This window comes from Sus scrofa, chromosome 5 (assembly GCF_054392235.1).
Source record: "Sus scrofa isolate SSC_HxYL_T2T_F1_AM1 chromosome 5, Sscrofa_HxYL_maternal_Yorkshire_Landrace_v2.0, whole genome shotgun sequence".
In the NCBI taxonomy this organism is placed as follows: domain Eukaryota; kingdom Metazoa; phylum Chordata; class Mammalia; order Artiodactyla; family Suidae; genus Sus; species Sus scrofa.
In genome coordinates, this window is record NC_139387.1 from 17,470,437 (window position 1) to 17,488,068 (window position 17,632).

General features: G+C 39.0%; 1 protein-coding gene across 3 annotated transcripts in view; it reads left to right on the top strand.

The window, feature by feature from the left end:
• Positions 1–17,632, top strand: part of SPATS2 (spermatogenesis associated serine rich 2) — a 137,323-nt gene that overhangs the window by 51,161 nt on the left and 68,530 nt on the right. For all 3 annotated transcript variants that reach the window (XR_014803175.1, XM_021091602.2, XM_013988258.3), the window contains exon 2: positions 6,907–7,158. Coding sequence is in view for 2 of the 3 variants with exons in the window: in XM_021091602.2 (XP_020947261.1) it covers positions 7,134–7,158 (25 nt within the window). In the remaining variant the exon portion in view is untranslated. The remainder of the gene's footprint in view (positions 1–6,906; positions 7,159–17,632) is intronic.

A 17,632-nucleotide genomic window follows, 5' to 3' on the forward strand; every position in this document is an offset into this window, starting at 1 on the left:
TTCTTGGGCCGCTCCTGCGGCATATCCCAGGCTAGGGGTTGAATCGGAGCTGTAGCCACCGGCCTACGCCAGAGCCACAGCAACTCGGGATCCGAGCTGCGTCTGCAACCTACACCACAGCTCACGGCAACGCTGGATCGTTAACCCACTGAGCAAGGGCAGGGACCGAACCCGCAACCTCATGGTTCCTAGTCGGATTCGTTAACCACTGCGCCACGACGGGAACTCCAAAAATGCATTCTTTTATATTTAACCATACATTTACTTTTTCCTGTGCTCTTCATTTCTGTTTTTTTTTTTTTTTTTGGTTTTGTTTTTTTTTTTTTGTCTTTTTGCCATTTCTTGGGCCGCTCCTGTGGCATATGGAGGTTCCCAGGCTAGGGGTCGAATCGGAGCTGTAGCCACCGGCCTACGCCAGAGCCATAGCAACACGGGATCCGAGCCGTGTCTACAACCTACACCACAGCTCATGGCAACGTCGGATCGTCAACCCACTGAGCAAGGGCAGGGATCAAACCCGCAACCTCATGGTTCCTAGTCAGATTCATTAACCACTACGCTATGACGGAAACTCCATGTGCTCTTCATTTCTTTGTGTAGATTCGAATTACTATCTGGTGTCAATGGATTCTCACAGTCATTGGGGATGTCTTTATTTCACCTTCATTTTTGAAAGTTTAGCTGCCTGGATATTGAATTTTTTTTTTTTAATTTACTTTTATGCCCACACTTATGTCATATTGGAAGCTCCTGGTCCAGGGACTGAATCCGAGCTGCAGCTGAGACCTATGCATACAGAATTCTTGCTTGAAAATATTTTCTTTCAGCGTTTTGAACATGTCATTTCATTGCCTTCCAGACTTCTTTATTTCTGATGAGCGGTTAGCCACTAGTTGTTCCTTTGCTTCCTGTAAATGATGAATTGTTTTTTCCTTCTACACCCAAGATTTTGTTTTGGGCTTTCATCAGTTTTACTGTATGTCTAGGTGTGGACCCCTGCATTTATTGCAGTTGTGGTTCCTTGAGCTTCTTAATTCGTAGGTTAATTTTTTTTTATAGTTGATTTACAATGTTGTGTTAGTTTCTGCTATACAGCAAAATGATTCAGTTTTACACATATATACACACGCACACATTCTTTTAAAATATATTCTTTTCCATTATTGTTTATCATACGACACTGAATATAGTTCTCTGTGATATACAGTAGGATCTTGTTATTTATCCCCTCCATGTATAATAGCTTACATCTGCTAACCCCAATTTCCCACTCCATGCCTCACCCAACCCTCTTCCCCTTGGCAACCAAAATTCTGCTCTCTTTGTCCGTGAATCTGTTTCTGTTTCAAGATAGGTTCGTTTGTGTCATATTTTAGATTCCCATATATAAGTGATATCATAAGGTCTTTCTGACTTGTTTCACTTTGTATGATAATCTTATGTTGCTGCAAATGGCATTATTTCATTATTTTTTATGGCTGAGTAGTATTCCTTTGTGTGTGTGTGTGTGTGTGTGTGTGTGTGTGTGTGTGTGTGTATCTATCTATCTATCTATCTATCTATCTATATATATGTTTATATACCACATCTTTATCCATTTACCTGTTGGTGGATGTTTGTTTCCATGTTTTGGCTATTGTGACTAGTGCTGCTATGAACATAGGGGTGCATTATCTTTTTGAATGAAAGTTTTGTCAGGATATATGCCCAGGAGTGGGATTGCTGGATCATATAATAACTCTATCCTTAGTATTCCGAGGTACCTCCATACTGTTTTCCATAGTGGTTGTACCAATTTATGTTCCCTCAGCAGTGTAGAAAGGTTCCCTTTTTTTCACATCCTCTCCAACATGTGTTATTTGTAGACTGTTTATTTATTTATTTATTTTTAGAGCTGCACTCACAGCATATGGAGATTCCCAGGTTAGGGGTTGAATTGGAGCTGTAGCTGCTGGCTTGCACCACAGCCACAGCAACATGGGATCTGAGCTGCGTCTGTGACCTACACCACAGCTCATGGCAACACTGGATCCTTAACCCACGGAGCAAGGCTAAGGATCATGGATGCTAGTCAGATTTGTTAACCGCTGAGCCATGACGAGAACTCCTGTAGACTGTTTAAAGATGGTTCTTCTGACCAGTTGTAGGTTAATTTTTTTTTTAATTTTAAAATTTTTTTTCTATTTTTTATTTAAAAATTTTTTAAATTTCTTTTTTCTTTTTTATTTATTTTTTCTTTTCTTTTTTATTTTTATTTTTAAAATTTTTTTAATTTTTAAGTTTAATTAATTTTATTTTATTTATTTTTCTATTTTTTCTTTTTTCTTTTTTTTATTTTTTCCTGCTGTTAATGTTTTTAAAAATCAGTTTGTATTGGGTTTAGTCACTGTTTCTGTCCTTTCTGTCCACTTCTGCTGAAACTCCTGGTTGATGTATGTTGGTACACTTGACGTTGTTCTGCAGGTCTCTGAGGCTGTTTTTCTTTATTCTTTTGTCTCTCTTCAGATTAAATAATTTCTATTACTCTTTTTTCAGGTTTATTTTTTCCCTTTTGCTCTAGTATTCAACTCTAGAGTTCTCTTTGGCTCTTTTTTATTATTTCTGTCTTTTTGTTGAGATTTTCTATTTGTTTGAGGCATTGGTCTTATGATTTTCTTTAGTCTTTTAAAGCACTTTGGGAATTCCCGTTGTGGCTCAGCAGTTAACAAATCCGACTAGGAACCATGAAGTTGTGGGTTTGCTCCTTGGCCTCGCTCAGTGGGTTAAGGATCCGGCGTTGCCGTGAGCTGTGGTGTAGGTTGCAGACACAACTCAGATGCCGAGTTGCTGTGGCTCTGGCGTAGGCCAGTGGCTACAGCTCCGATTGGACCCCTAGTCTGGGAACCTCCATATGCCGTGGGAGTGGCCCAAGAAATAGGCAAAAAGACAAAAAAAAAAAGCACTGTGTTTTCTAAGTCTCACATTGGTCCTACTGGGGAATGTTTTTAATCACGTGGGGTCTTTTTTCCCTTCTGAGTATGGGTCACACTTTCTTTTCTTTTCTTTTTTTTTTTTTTCAGTCTTTTTCGAGCTGTCCCTGGGGCATATGGGAGTTCCCAGGCTAGGGGTCATATTGGAGGTGTAGCTGCCTGCCTATGCCACAGTCACAGCAACACAGGATCTGAGCCACATCTGCAACCTACACCACAGCTCATGGCAATGCCAGAACCTTAACCCCACTGAGCGAGGCCAGAAATTGAACTTGAGTCTTCATGAACACTAGTAGGGTTCGTTACTGCTGAGCCCCAACAGGAACTCCTTTTGCATCTTTATGTCTCATAAATTTAAAATTGTGGACGTTTTATATAATATATTGTAGCAATTTTGTATTGTCCCCCCCCCCCACCTTTGAGGGTTGTTTTGCTTTGTTATTGTTTAAGTAACTCGCCTGGACTAAATCTGTGGACTCTTTCTCCTTGATGTGTAGCTGCTGCTATCTGCTCAGTTTTCGTTTTTGTTTTTGTTTTAATTTCTGTTTAAACTTTTGAGTCTGGCTTCCTGGAGTGATACCTGGATCTGCATTGCTTAGTGGTCCGTTAATGACAGGTCACAAAGATTGTGCTGAACCCTTTGAGCCAGTAAAGCTTCTACTCCCTGCTGATCTGTGTGTGTTGGGGAAGCTCCTCCAAAGTTGAGTTGGTTTAAAAGTCTGCCCTAACTTTTGCTTCCATTAGGCCCTCTTGTGTCTTTTCTGCCTGTGTATGCATTTATAACAAGGTCCATAGTTTCATTTCCAGGTTTCTTCTTAAAATTTTGGTCTAGTCTGCTGGTCCATTGCCTGCATTAACTATGACAGCAACCTCAGGCCAGCTGAGCCCTTTGTCTTGCTTGTGTGTTTGCCGCCAAGAATGTAAACTCCTACTGACAATGCAGACCGGCATGGGGTTTTTCTGTGCTTTCCCTTAAGTCACTGTCAGCCCTCTCTGTCAGTGAAGCTGCTGGTTTTCATGACTTTTCCCAACTCAGTAGAACTGCCATTCTCACTGATCTGGGGGTAATGAGAGTAGCTTTAGGCAGTGCCACAGTCTCTCTCTGTTCTTACCCCAAGGAGTTTCTCGTGAATAACCACAGATAAAGTAACATTTGAGGAAAATACCTGAAGAAGGTGAGGAAGTTTCCCTGTAGATATCTGCGGGGAGAACACTCCTGGCAGAGGCAACACCTTAAGGGCCTTAAGGGGAGAACATAGCTAGGTTATAAAAGGGAGAGTAAAGAGGCCAGTGTGGCTGGCGTGGGGTACCTGAGGGGAGGAGCAGCAGGAAGTGAGGTCAGAGAGATAAAGGGAGGATAGGGACAGAATGTTAGAGCAGATACGCCCTTTTAGGCCACTCACTGTAAGGGCTCTGGTTTTTACTTTGAACAGAATGAGGAGCTGCCGGAGAACTTTGAACAGCAGAATTGGGACATAATCAGTTTTACAGTTTTAAAAGCAGCCATATGAAATAGAAGCCAGAGGGAGTTCCCATTGGGGCGGAGCAGAAAGGAATCCGACTAGGAACCATGGGGTTGCGGGTTCGATCCCTGGCCACACTCAGTGAGTTGAGGATCCGGCATTGCTGTGAGCTGTGGTGTAGGCCGGCGGCTGTGGCTCCAATTGGACCCCTAGCCTGAGAACCTCCAGGTGCTGCAGGTGCAGCCCTAAAAAAAAGACAAAAGACAAAAAAAAAAAAAAAAAAAGAAAAAAGAAAGAAAGAAAAGAGAGTGGCTAAATAGAAGACACAGGATGCCAGTTAGGCTATTACAATCTTGATTACAGCAGTGCAGGTAAGAAATGATCGTGGCTTAGACAAGGGAGGCAAGAAGTGGTCTAGTTCTAGTGTATGTAACAGGTGAAACAGGTAGGATTTCTTCTGATGGATTGGAGGTAGGGAATGAATAGATACCGATCCCTTATTTCAAGAGAATTTTTCCGTATATTTGTGAATTTTTTTCTGTTCTCTTTATTGGGTCTATTTTTTAGAGTCTATTATATTGATTGTAATTATCCTTATATTGGATCATTTTTATGTTCTATTAATATCTTCTAATTGCTTTACTCTTTTTTTAATTCTGAAAGCTTTTCTCCATTCCATTTGTTCTATTTTCATCTGTATCCTGTTTATCCTGTTTCTTGCTGTTCTGACATCTTTTTGAATCTACAATGATAATGTTTTGTTTCTCAGTTTTTCTTTAGCTTTACAATCATCTTTCTTTTCATTCTGTTTATTCTTATTCATTCTATCATTTATTTCCTAGCTCTTATTTTATTGATCTGAATTCTTATTTGGGGAGTTCATGTTGTGGCTCAGAGGGTTAAGAGCCTAACTAGTATCTATGAGGATGAGGGTTGGGTCCCTGGCCTCTCTGGGTGGGTTAAGGATCCAGCATTGTCTCAAGCTGCAGTGTAGGTCACAGATGTGCCTTGGATCTGGCATCACTGTGGCTGTAGCGTAGGCTGGCAGCTGCACCTCTGATTCTACCCCTGGCCTGGGAACTTACATATGTTTCAGGCGAGGCCCTTCAAAAAAAAAAATTTGTATTTGAAGTATTCAAATAAGTATTCAAGGGAGAATCTGCTTTTGGTTTTGGGGGGATTATATTGTTTCCCAGGTTGGAATCTTCATCTGCTTCATGGTAATTTCTTCTTTCTCACTCTCTCTTTTATTATTGGAGATTTCATAGTTGTTGTGACTTTCTTAATTAATCTTTATGTTCTGTGTGGACAGTTCTGTTTACACCTTTTGTTTGACAGAGTAAAGAGTAAAAATGAAATATCCTTGATATGTTTCCTAACTAATTTGGTACCTCCCCCTACCCAGTTCTGCTCATCAGCTGTGGTTAGTTGTTGATTGTTGACTTTCATCCTCTTTTCAAGCTGAGGACATGAAGGTAGAGAAGAGCTTGCTATTGAAGAGTTTAATCATTTTTGATGATTTGAATTCTCTTCTTTTTTCTAAAATCTCACAAAATGTTTTTTATCAGGCCTACTCTCTACAGTGGTAAATTCCCTGTATTTCCATAGGCTTTGGCTGATTCTCCCAATATGGTTCAATACTTTGGAAGATGTTGAGCCCCAGAGGTTCAGCCTGCTTTTCCTGAGGTCCCATAGTGGTTTCTAGAGGCTCTTACTCTGGAAACTCACCCAATACTATTTACTCATCCTTTTCATTTTCCTCCTTCCACGTTGGAAAGTATTTCTTTTAAGGTTACTCTCATTTCTTTCCTGGGTTGCATTTTATGAAATGTTTTTCCTATCTTGTGTCCAGGTATAAGAGTTCTGTGGTCCTCCTCTTGTTTTTCTTTACCCAGAAATCTTGGACATGAATTCTTAAAATGTTTAGTAATATGGAAAAATATTATGCATCTTTGCAATTTATAGAAGCTTCCTGAAGTATTGACTAACCCATATTTTGATGTTTCAAATTTTGTTACTGTTTCCTTAATGCTTTCCCCTCCCAAATCATCACCCCTCAAGTTTCTTTCAACTATATTTGAGCTGGGAAACCTGAGAAGAAGTTATTTAGATAAAGGAAATTCTAGAAGGGAAAAGACCCTTAATTTAAACAGGAAGAGCAGTAGTAAGAGATCTTAGGGAATGATAAGAGGTAATTATCTTAGTTTGTGAAGCACAAATGGGGGTAAGATTTTTGAGATAGATACAAGATAAGAATAAGAAAACATGCTTTCTGAACTAAGAAGATGATTTGATTCTAAAACTGAAGTTTCTTAGGAAGCAAAATACTGCTTTTCATAACTACAGTCTTTCCAGAGTACTTTCCACGTTTCATTTAGAAAAACTATAAAATAAAGCCTGTGGATACCTCTTAGAAATTTCGTACCAGCAGCTGTTATTATAATAGTGAATGTGTATGTGTGTTTTCCTTCCAGAATCTTCCTGGAAAGAGACATGAATGTCTGCAACGATATTTCCTGACAAGAAGTTGATAGCCAGAGAAGGCAAGGGGATCAACAACTAGGGCACAGGATTTTGAATTACCAGGATTTTGTATCGCCTCCGACTACAGACTTGTGTTACGTCAGAACTACAGTCAGAACGAAGACAAGGCAAACGGATACTTTTCTTCTGTATTTTTTGATATTAAAAAAACCCTGAAATGTCTAGGAAACAAAACCAGAAGGGTAAGATCACATGTGGGCATAAATTGTTAAAAGCATGGTTGTGGAGTAATGGTCACCATTTCTATCTATATGTAGTTTTATTTTTTTTAATTTTTTTAATTTTTTTTTTTATATGTAGTTTTAAAAGACGTTCTCTTAATGTGTTTTGAGTGGAACCCTTCCCTCGCCCAGTGTAGTACTATGGATAGTTGTAACTTATCTTTTTCTCATGACTGCAGTTCATTTTAGAAGAGTACGGAATATTCGCAGTTTTATTTGTTGTCCCTTTAATTACATAGCTGTTTGTGGATATTAGATAATAGCTTTTTGTGTTCCTAGTTTGGGTATTAATTCATACAACAATTGCTTTTCTACTCTTAGAAACTTATTAAGTTGTAATATACTTTCCGGAAAGCCAAATACATCTTAAAAGCGCACTTTTCGGAGAGTGAACATAGTGTTACGGGGGTGGTAGGAGATAACTTACTACCGGATATTCTATATCCTGTGAGTTGATGTTTCTTTGGAGACAGGAAATGAAGCAAGAGTAAATGCTTCCAGTTGTCAATTCTTTCTTTAGCTTTCCTTCCGGGATTATGCCTCTAGCTTTTTGTATAAAGTAAACTGTAAGGTGCAAAGAGTCAAGAAGTGTCAGGAATAGTTATAAGGAGGAAAGGACAACAAAGATGTGAAATCATTTTTTCAACTTTCCAAGAACAGCTGCAAAAATTTAAAGGGATAGGAGTTCCTGTCGTGGCTCAGAGGTTAATGAATCCAACTAGGAACCATGGGGTTGTGGGTTTGTTCCTTGGCTTTGCTCAGTGGGTTAAGGATCCCGTGTTGCTGTTGCTGTGACTGTGACTGTGGCGTAGGCCGGTGGCTACAGCTCCAATTCGACCCCCTAGCCTGGGAACCTCCATATGCCACAGGAGCGGCCCTAGAAAAGGCAAGAAGACCAAAAAAAAAAAAAAAAAAAAAAAAAAATTAAAGGGATTAATAGCACTAGAACTATTATACGTAACTGGGGATTTTTTTTCCCCCCTCATTCAATTTAATTTGCAACTTTCAGTTACTGTTCTTTAATTCAAAACAAAATTATATATCCAGGTCTCACATGTTAAATATGAAGGAAATGCTTTTAAATTTAATTGTGACTTGGCAAATCAAAAACTTTGAAATAAGAACACAGTATACCAGAGCTGCTTATGGTTTTAAAAGCTGTAGTTTCATTGTATTGTAAATCCGTGTAAAGAAAATCTTAGCTCTGAGGAATGGTTAGATTACTGAAGAAGTTGAATTCTTGTGTGGATTGAGATTTATCAACTAAGAAGTTTTAAATCTCACTTAAGAACTTTAGCATTTTTTCCTAAAAAAGTTAACTTCAGCAGATTGCTTTGGCCTTTTAAAAACTGAAGTCTGTTTATTTCATGCCTGTGTTTTGCCTGAGCTACAAAAAATATCATTACTTTCTCTAATTGGTTAAATAGTTACTATAAAATGAATATAAAATTTTAGATCACATTGTAGGGATTCAGTGCTAACAAATTTCTATTGAACATATCCTGGATTTACACTTAGTTGGAAACAAGTATGTCATTAGAACTTTCTCTGAAACAAATATATATGTATAAAATATGTGTTATTTGAGCCAAAAGAGATACAAAATACTTATAAAATGCTACTTCATTCATTCATTTATATATTTAAAATTTCATTGTTTTGGGCTTTATTAGTTCAAATAATTATACTGCTTTATCAACTTAGTTATAATACATTAAGAAGATCAATACTCCGGTAGTTTTCATTGTTCTATAGTGAAAACTCATTTACTGAGTGTCATTTTGTAATGAGTTTTGTTTTTATTCCACAGAAGACCATGTTTCCATATTTTCCTATGTTAGTAAAACTTGTAAATTTCTTGTGTAATGAAATATTTAGTGGGGTTAAACTTGTATAGCTTGGATTAAATCAGGGTCCGTTTCAGTTACAACTATTGATTGCTCCAAGCCTTTGAGCCCATACCTAGCAGAAGTCAGATCAGTGCTTCTCAAAGTGTGACCTCTGAACCAGAGAACTATTTAGAAATGGAGAGTGTTTAGAAACTCTTTTATAGTGATTTGACAGTGCTATAGCATCCAAGCCCTTTTCAAAACAGTTCTATTAATTTTAAAAAAAGAAAGGGAATGCAAAAAATTTTATTGAGGTATGATTTAAATCCTATGAAATGCATTCATTGTAAATGTACAATTTACTATTTTTAGTAAATTCATGCAGTTGTGTAACCGTCACCACAACCCTATTTTAAAACACCTCCCTTACCTCAAAAAGTTTACTCTTAACTGTTTACAATCAGTTCCTGCTTTCAGCTCTCAGGAAAACAGTGATCTACTTTCTGTCTCTTTCATATTACCTTTTCTAGAGATTTCGCATTAGCAGATTAATAGTTTTGTGGCTGGCTTCTTTCACTTGGTGCAGTGCTTTTGAGGTTCATTGGTGTTTTTTGAATGTATCAGTAGCTTGCCCCTTTTTACTGCTGAGTAACTTTAAGGTTATGAAAAGGAAATACGCTGTTTCTTTTACACCCTACTGCTCATAACACTTCTGTGACCAGAAGTGTGGGTGTTTTTCACACACCAGCCAATTCTCCGATACTAGCTGGGTGTCCTACGATTCAGTTCAATTCTGACACTATCTCCCTGGAGTTAGTGTTAAATCCCACAGGTTAAGGGCTCAGTCCCCTAAGACTGCTCCCACTTCAGACACCAGTTACAGGTAGAGGATTCCCAGGCCATCCATCCTGTCCAAAGTGGCTACAACCCTCTGTTTCCCTCTCCTCAGGTTCAGTAATTTGCTATAATGCTCACAGGACTCAGGGAAACAGCCGCTTTTACTGTTTTATGTACATAGTAGAGGATGTAATAAAGAATACAGATGAGCGGAGTTCCCATTCGTGGTGCGGTGGAAAGGAATCCAACTAGGAACCGTAAAGTTGCAGGTTCAATCCCTGGCCTCTCTCTGTGGGTTAAGGATCCGGCGTTGCCGTGAGCTGTGGTGTAGGTTATAGACGAGGTTGGGATCTGGCGTTCTGGTGGCTCTGGAGTAGGCCAGCAGCTACAGCTCCGATTTGAGCCCTAGCCTGGGAACCTCCATATGCCGTAGATGCAGCCCTAAAAGGACAAAAAAAAAAAAAAAAAAGAATACAGCTGAGGGCGTTCCCATTGTGGCTCAGCAGTAATGAACCTGACTAGAATCCACGAAGATGTTGATTTGATCCCTGGCCTTGTTCAGTGGGATAAGGATACGGCGTTGCGGTGAACTGTGGTGTTGGTCGCAGTCTCATCTGGGATCCTGCGTTGCTGTGGCTGTGGGGATTCGACCCTTAGCCTGGGAACACGTACGTGTGCTGTGGGTGTGGCTCTAAAAAGCGCACACAGGAGTTCCCACCATCGCTCAGCAGTTAATGAACTAGAGACTAGCATCCATGAGGACTCGGGTTTGATCTCTGGCCTCGCTCAGTGGGTTAAGGATCTGGCGATGCCGTGAGCTGTGGTGTAAGTCACAGACTCGGCTCGGATCTGGTGTGGCTGTGGCTGTGGCTGTGGCTGGCAGCTGTAGCTCTGATTCGACCCCTAGCCTGGGAACTTCCATATGCCATGGGTACGGCCCTAAAAAGACAAAAAAAAAAAAAAAAAAAAAGTGCACACACACGCAAAGAATCCAGGTGAACAGTCAGATGAAGAGATATATAGGGTGAGATCTGGAAGGGTCTCCAGTGCAGGAGCTTCTGTCTCCATGAAGTTGAGGTGTATTACCCTCCCAGCACATGAGTGGGTTCACTAACCTGGAAGCTCTTTGAATCACATACTTTAGGGATTTCTTTCAAGGTTTTATTACATAGACGTGAGATTAACTTTTATCTCTAACTCCTGTCCTTTCCCTTACTCCTCAGATAGGAGGATGGGCTTGAAAGTTCCAGGCCTCTGATCCTGGCTTGATGGTGACCAGTCCCCATCCTGAAGCTATCTCAGAGTCCACCAAGTGGCTTCTTATGATTTCTTTGTTAATTTTATTCCTGATTTATTCTTTTTGATGCTGTTGTGAATGGGACATTTTATTTATTTATTTATTTCTATTAAAGTGTAGTTGATTTACAATGTTATGCCAGTTTCTGCTTTACTGCAAAGTGACCTAGTCTTTCATATGTATTTGTGTATATATACACACATTTCCTTTCCTTTATTATCTTTCATCATGGTCTATCCTAAGAGACTGGATCTAGTTCCCTGTGCTGCATATAGTAGGACCTCATTGCTTATCCATTCTAAATGCAGTAGTTTGCATCTACTAACGCCAAACTCCCTGTCCATCCCACTTCTTCCCCTCTCCCCCTTAACCGCAAGACATTTGATTTTCGTTGTTGTTAAACTCACTTAGTAGTTCAAGTAGTTTTTTGGTAGATACCTTAGATGTTCAATATACAGTGTCACATCCTCTGTGAATGAAGTTGGTTTTCCTCCTCTTTTCCATTCTAGATGATTATAATTTCTTTTTTCTTGCCTTTTGTATGGGCTTGAACTTCCAGTACATTGTTGCAAAGAAGTGAGAGAGCACACATCTTTGCCTTGTTCTCATTCTTGGGGAGAAGCATTTAGTCTTTTACCATTAAGTATGATGTTAGCTGTAGGTTTTCCCTGGATGCCCTTTCTCAGTTTGAAGAAGTTCCTCTCTTTTCTTATCTTGCTGAGTTTTTACGTGAATAAGTATTGGGATTTTGTCAGATGTATTTTTTGCAGCTATTTCAGTGATTCTCAAGCAGGCATGGTTTTGTCCCCAGGGGATATTTGGCAGAGTCTGGAGATATTTTTAGTAGTCAAAGCTTGGGGCCAGGGTGCCATTGGTATCTGATGGGTTTAGGTCCAGGATGCTGTAAACATCCTACAGTGCCCAGGATAGCCTTCCACAACAAAGATTTGCTTGGCTTAACATGTCAAACCTGCCGAGGTTGAGAAACTCTGACCTATTGATATGATCATATGTTTTTGTCCTTTATTAATATAGTGTGTTACATTAACTAATTTTCACATGTTAAACCAATTCTGCATTCCTGGTATAAATCCCACTTGGTCATAGATTATATCTTTTTATTTTTTTCTTTTTAGGCCCACACCCGTGGCACATGGAAGTTTCCAAGCTAGGGGTTAAATTGGAGCTGCAGCTGCTGGCCTGCACCACAGCCATAACAATGCCAGATCCGAGCCAAGTCTGTGACCTACACTGAAGCTCACGGTAACGCCGGATCCTTAACCCACTGAGGGGGCCAGGGATCAAACCCGAGTCCACATGGATACTAGTTGGGTTTGTTACCCCAGAGCCATAATGGGAGCTCCTAAACATACTTTTTTTTTTTTTTAATGGTTTTTATTTTTTCCATCATAGCTGGTTTACAGTGTTCTGTCAATTTTCTACTATACAGCAAGGTGACCCAGTCACACATACATATATACATTCTTTTAGCTCCTAAACATACTTTTTAATGTGTTTCAGTTCCTATGGGTTTTTTTGTTTTGTTTTGTTTTGTTTTTTTTTTTTGGTCGAGCCGGCGGCCTGTAGAAGTTCTTGAGCCAGGGATCAACCTGTCACCACAGCAGTGCACCTGACCCACTGCATTAATTCTTCTGATTTTTTAAAGCTGTTTTGAAAATAGTTATTTTATTAGTGATTGCCCTAGGATTGCAGTGTACACCTTTAACAAGCAACTTCAGGCTAATACTGACTTAATTTTGGTAAAATATAGTAACTTTGTTCCAGTTATTATTTTCTCTCCTCCTGTTTTTTGTTTTTGTTTATTTTTTTAATTTTATTGGAGCATAATTGCTTTACAATGTTGTGTTAGTTTCAGAGGTTAGTGTACAGCAAAGGGATTCAGTTATACATATACACATATTCATTCTTTTTCAGATTCTTTCCCCATGTAGGTTACCACAGAATATTGAGTAGAGTTCCCTGTGTTATGCAAGAGGTCTTTGTTGCTTACCTTTTTTTTTTCTTTTGACCACACCGGTGGCATACAGAAGTCCCCGGACCAGGGATCCAACCCATGCCACAGCAGTGGTAATAACGGATCCTTAACCCACTGGGCCACCAGAGAACTCCCACATATCTATTTTTTATATACTAGTGTGTATATGTTAATCCCCAACTCCAAATATATCCCTCCCCCCTCTCCTCCTGTTTTGTCCTATTATTTTCACACACATTATAATCTATATATAACTATATGTGATAATTATAACAATATCATGTTATAATTATAACAATATCATGTCATAATTATTGCTTTAAACAATTTTATGCTTTTTGGACAAATGTGGAGAAGATAGGAGGAAAAAATATGTATACATAGTCTTATAGTCTTTTGTGTTTACCCAGGTATTTTCCATTTTGAGTACCCTGAATTCCTTCCTCTGGATTTGAGATACTGTCTAGTTTTATTTCCTTTCTTCCCAAAGGGTTTTCCTTTAGGTTTTTTTTTTTTTTTTTTTTTTTTTTTTGGTCTTTCGTTTTTTTTAGGGCCGCACCCATGGCAGTGGAGGTTCCAGGCTAGGGGTCTAATTGGAGCTGTAGCCGCCGGCCTTCGCCGGAGCCATAGCAACTCGGGATCCTCGTCTACGACCTACACCAACACCCAGATCCTTAACCCACTGAGCGAGGCCAGGGATCGAACCCACATCCTTGTCTTTAACAGTTTGACGTAGTGCAGCTTAGTACGACTGTCTTGGGAATTTCATGAAATGTTGGCTGTTATTTCACTGAAAAAATTTTTCCTGCTCCTTTCTCTCTCCTCTCCTGCTGGGAATCCTATTATATGTTTATTGATAAGCTTGATGTTGTCCTATAGGTAACTGAGACTCTGTTTGTTTGTTTTTTTTTCAATTTTTCTTTCTACTTTTCAGACTATTTGATTTCTTTCATTATGTGTTTAAATTTTTTTTGGCCACAGCATCCAGCAGCTTGAAGTAAGGTCTCAGGCCCAAACCAGGGATTGAACTGGGGCTGCAGTGGTGAAAGCACCAAGTTCTAAGCACTAGACCACCAGGGAGATCACTGTTGATTTCTTTAAAAAAATTTTTTTTTAAAATTATAGTTGGTTTACAATGTTCTGTCAATTTCTGCTGTAAAGCAAAGTGATGCAGTTATATATACATATACATTCTTTTTCCCACATTACCCTCCATCATGTTCCATCACAAGTGATCAGATGTAGTTCCCTGTGCTATACAGTAGGATGTCATTGCTTATCCACTGCAAATGCAATAGTTTGCATCTACTATCCCCAAACTCCCAGTCCATCCCATCCTTCCCCTTCCTTTTTGGCAACCGCAAGTCTGTTCTCCATGTCCATGAGTTTGTTTCTTTTCTGTAGATAGGTTCATTTGTGCCATGTATTCCAAATGTAAGTGATTCCAGATATAAGTGATATCATATGGTATTTATCTTTCTCTTTTTGACTGACTTTACTTAGTATGAGTCTCTAGTTCCATCCATGTTGCTGCAAATGGCATTACTTCATTCTTTTTTATGGCTGAGTAGTATTCCATTGTGTATATGTACCACATCTTCTTTTCTAAAATTTTTATTATAGTTGATGTATAATGGTCTGTCAATTTCTACTCTACAGCAAAGTGACCCAGTTTTAAATATATATATATTTCACATATATATACGTATATATATACATCACAAGTGATTAGATATAGTTCCCTGAGCTATACAGCATAATCTCATTGTTTATCCATTTCAAATGCAGTAGTTTACATCTACTAACCCCAAACTCCCAGTCCCTTCCACTCCCTCCCTGTCCTTCTTGGCAACCACAAGTCTGTTCTCCATGTTCATGAGTATGTTTCTTTTCTGTAGAAAGGCTCATTTGTGCTGTATATTAGATTCCAGATATAAGTAATATCATATGTCTTTCTCCTTCTGACTTACTTCACTTAGTATGAGAGTCTCTAGTTCCATTCGTGATGCTGCAAATGGCATTATTTTATTCTCCTTATGGCTGAGTAGTAATCCATTGTGAAGCTACCACATCTTTTTAATCCACTCATCTGTGGTTAGACATTTTGGTTGTTTCCATGTCTTGGCTATTGTGAATAGTGCTACAGTGAACTTAGCGGTGCATCTGTCTTTTTGAATGAAAGCTTTGTCTGGATATATGCCCAGGAGTGGGATTTCTGGATCATATGGCAGTTCTATATTTAGTTTTCTGAGGTGCCTCTGTCCTGTTTTCCATAGTGGTTGTACCAACTTACACTCCCACCAGCAGTGTAGAAGGTTCCCTTTTCTCCACACCCTCTCCAGTATTTGTTATTTGTAGACTTACTAATGATGGCCATTCTGAACTGGTGGTAGGTGGTACCTCATTGTAGTTTTGATTTGCATTTCTCTAATAATGAGTGATGTTGAGCATTTTTCCATGTGCCTGTTGGCCAGCTCTATTTCTTCTTTGGAGAAGTGACTATTCAGGTCTTCTGCCCATTTTTCATTTGGACTGTTTGTTTTTTTTTCTGTTGAGTTGTATGGGTTGTTTGTATGTTTTGGAGATTAAGCCTTTGTCAGTTACATTGTTTGAAATCATTTTCTCCCATTTCATATGTTGTCTTTTCTTTTTTTTTTTTTTATGGTTTCCTTTGCTGTGCAAAAGCTTGTTAAGTTTGATTAGGTCCCATTGGTTTATTTTTGTTTTTGTTTCTATTGCTTTGGGAGACCGACCTAAGAAAACATTTGTACAGTTGATGTCAGAGAATGTTTGCTTGTGTTCTCTTCTAGGAATCTTATGGTGTCTTGTGTCATGCTTAAGTCTTTAAGCTATTTTGAGTTTATTTTTGTGCATGGTGTGAGGGTGTGTTCTAGTTTCATTGATTTACATGCCAGTTTTCCTAGTACCACTTGCTGAAGAGACTTCTCTTTTTATATTCTGGCCTCCTTTGTCAAAGATTAATTGACCATAGGTATCTGGGTTTATTTCTGAGTTCTCTGTTCTGTTCCATTGGTCTGTATGTCTGTTTTTGTACCAGGCTGTTGATTTCTTTTATAATTCACTGAGTCTTTCTTCTGCCATCTCAGATCTGCTATTAGGTCTATCTAGTAAATTTTTCATTTGGGTATTATTAGACTTTCTTTTTAGCTCCTTTTCATAGTTTCTGGTTTTTTATTTAGATTCTCTATTTGCTGAGTCAGTGTGACCATATTTTCCTTTAATTCTTCTAATGTATTTCTTTCTGTTTTTTTTTTTTTTTGTCTTTTTGCTATTTCTTGGGCCGCTCCCGCGGTATATGGAGGTTCCCAGGCCAGGGGTCTAATCGGAGCTGTAGCCACCAGCCTATGCCAGAGCCATAGCAACGCGGGATCCGAGCTACATCTGCAACCTACTCCACAGCTCACAGCAACGCCAGATCCTTAACCCACTGAGCAAGGCCAGGGATCTAACCTTCAACCTCATGGTTCCTAGTCGGATTCATTAACCACTGCGCCACGACGGGAACTCCTCTTCTAATGTATTTCTGTGAACTATTTTGAAGTCTTTGTTAAGTCCACCAACTGAGCCCTCTCAGAATAAGTTTTTCTTGACTGGCATTTGTTTTTTTTTTTTTTTTTCCTTTGTATGAGTGAATCCTTTATTTAAGATTTTTAAAAAGGTGGATAGTTTAAATAATATATTGTATTATTATGGAATCTTATTAATTTTATGAGGGTATTAAAAAAAATTAGTCTGGGAGTTCACACTGTGGCTCAACAGGATTGGCCACATCTTGGGAGTGCTGGGTTGCAGGTTCATTCCCCAGCCAAGCATAGCAGGTTAAGGATGCAGTGTTGCTGCAGCCGTGGCTTTGGTCACAACTGAGGCTTGGGTCTGATCCCTGGCCCAGGAACTCCATGTGCCTCAGAGTGGCCAAAATGAAAAAAAAAAAAAAAAATTAGTCTGGACTAATATATATGTACATTTTTAAATTCTAATTTTTATTTTTTAGCTTTGCTTTTTAAGGGTTGTCCCTATGTCTGCAATGTTTAGTGGTCAGCTATTGATTTTGACCAAGGTTTTTCTCAAAGATCTCAAACGTATTGATCTTCCAGTTGATCTGTATGCGTTGAGGAGCGCATTCAAAGTTCAGACAGATCTCAAGTTTGCTTAGATTTTACTTTCCACTGGCCTCTTGGGTCTCCCCTGTGCATGTGCATAGTTCTCATTTAGTTAGGTTGTGTAGAGTTTACCTAGCTCTTCTATGACTCTTTCATTTTCAGGATTCCCCTGTTAAATTTCCTATTTGTTTACCGCTCAATCAGCCAAGACTTCAGTTTCAGGCTAGCAAAGCAGCAAGTTTTTCCATTCATTTCCTCCTGAGTTCTGCACTTTAACTGACAGAGCTGTGAGGTTTTGGCCCTCCTCCCCAGATCATGTTAGCTTTCTTTGGCAGTAAAGCTGCTGATTTTTATG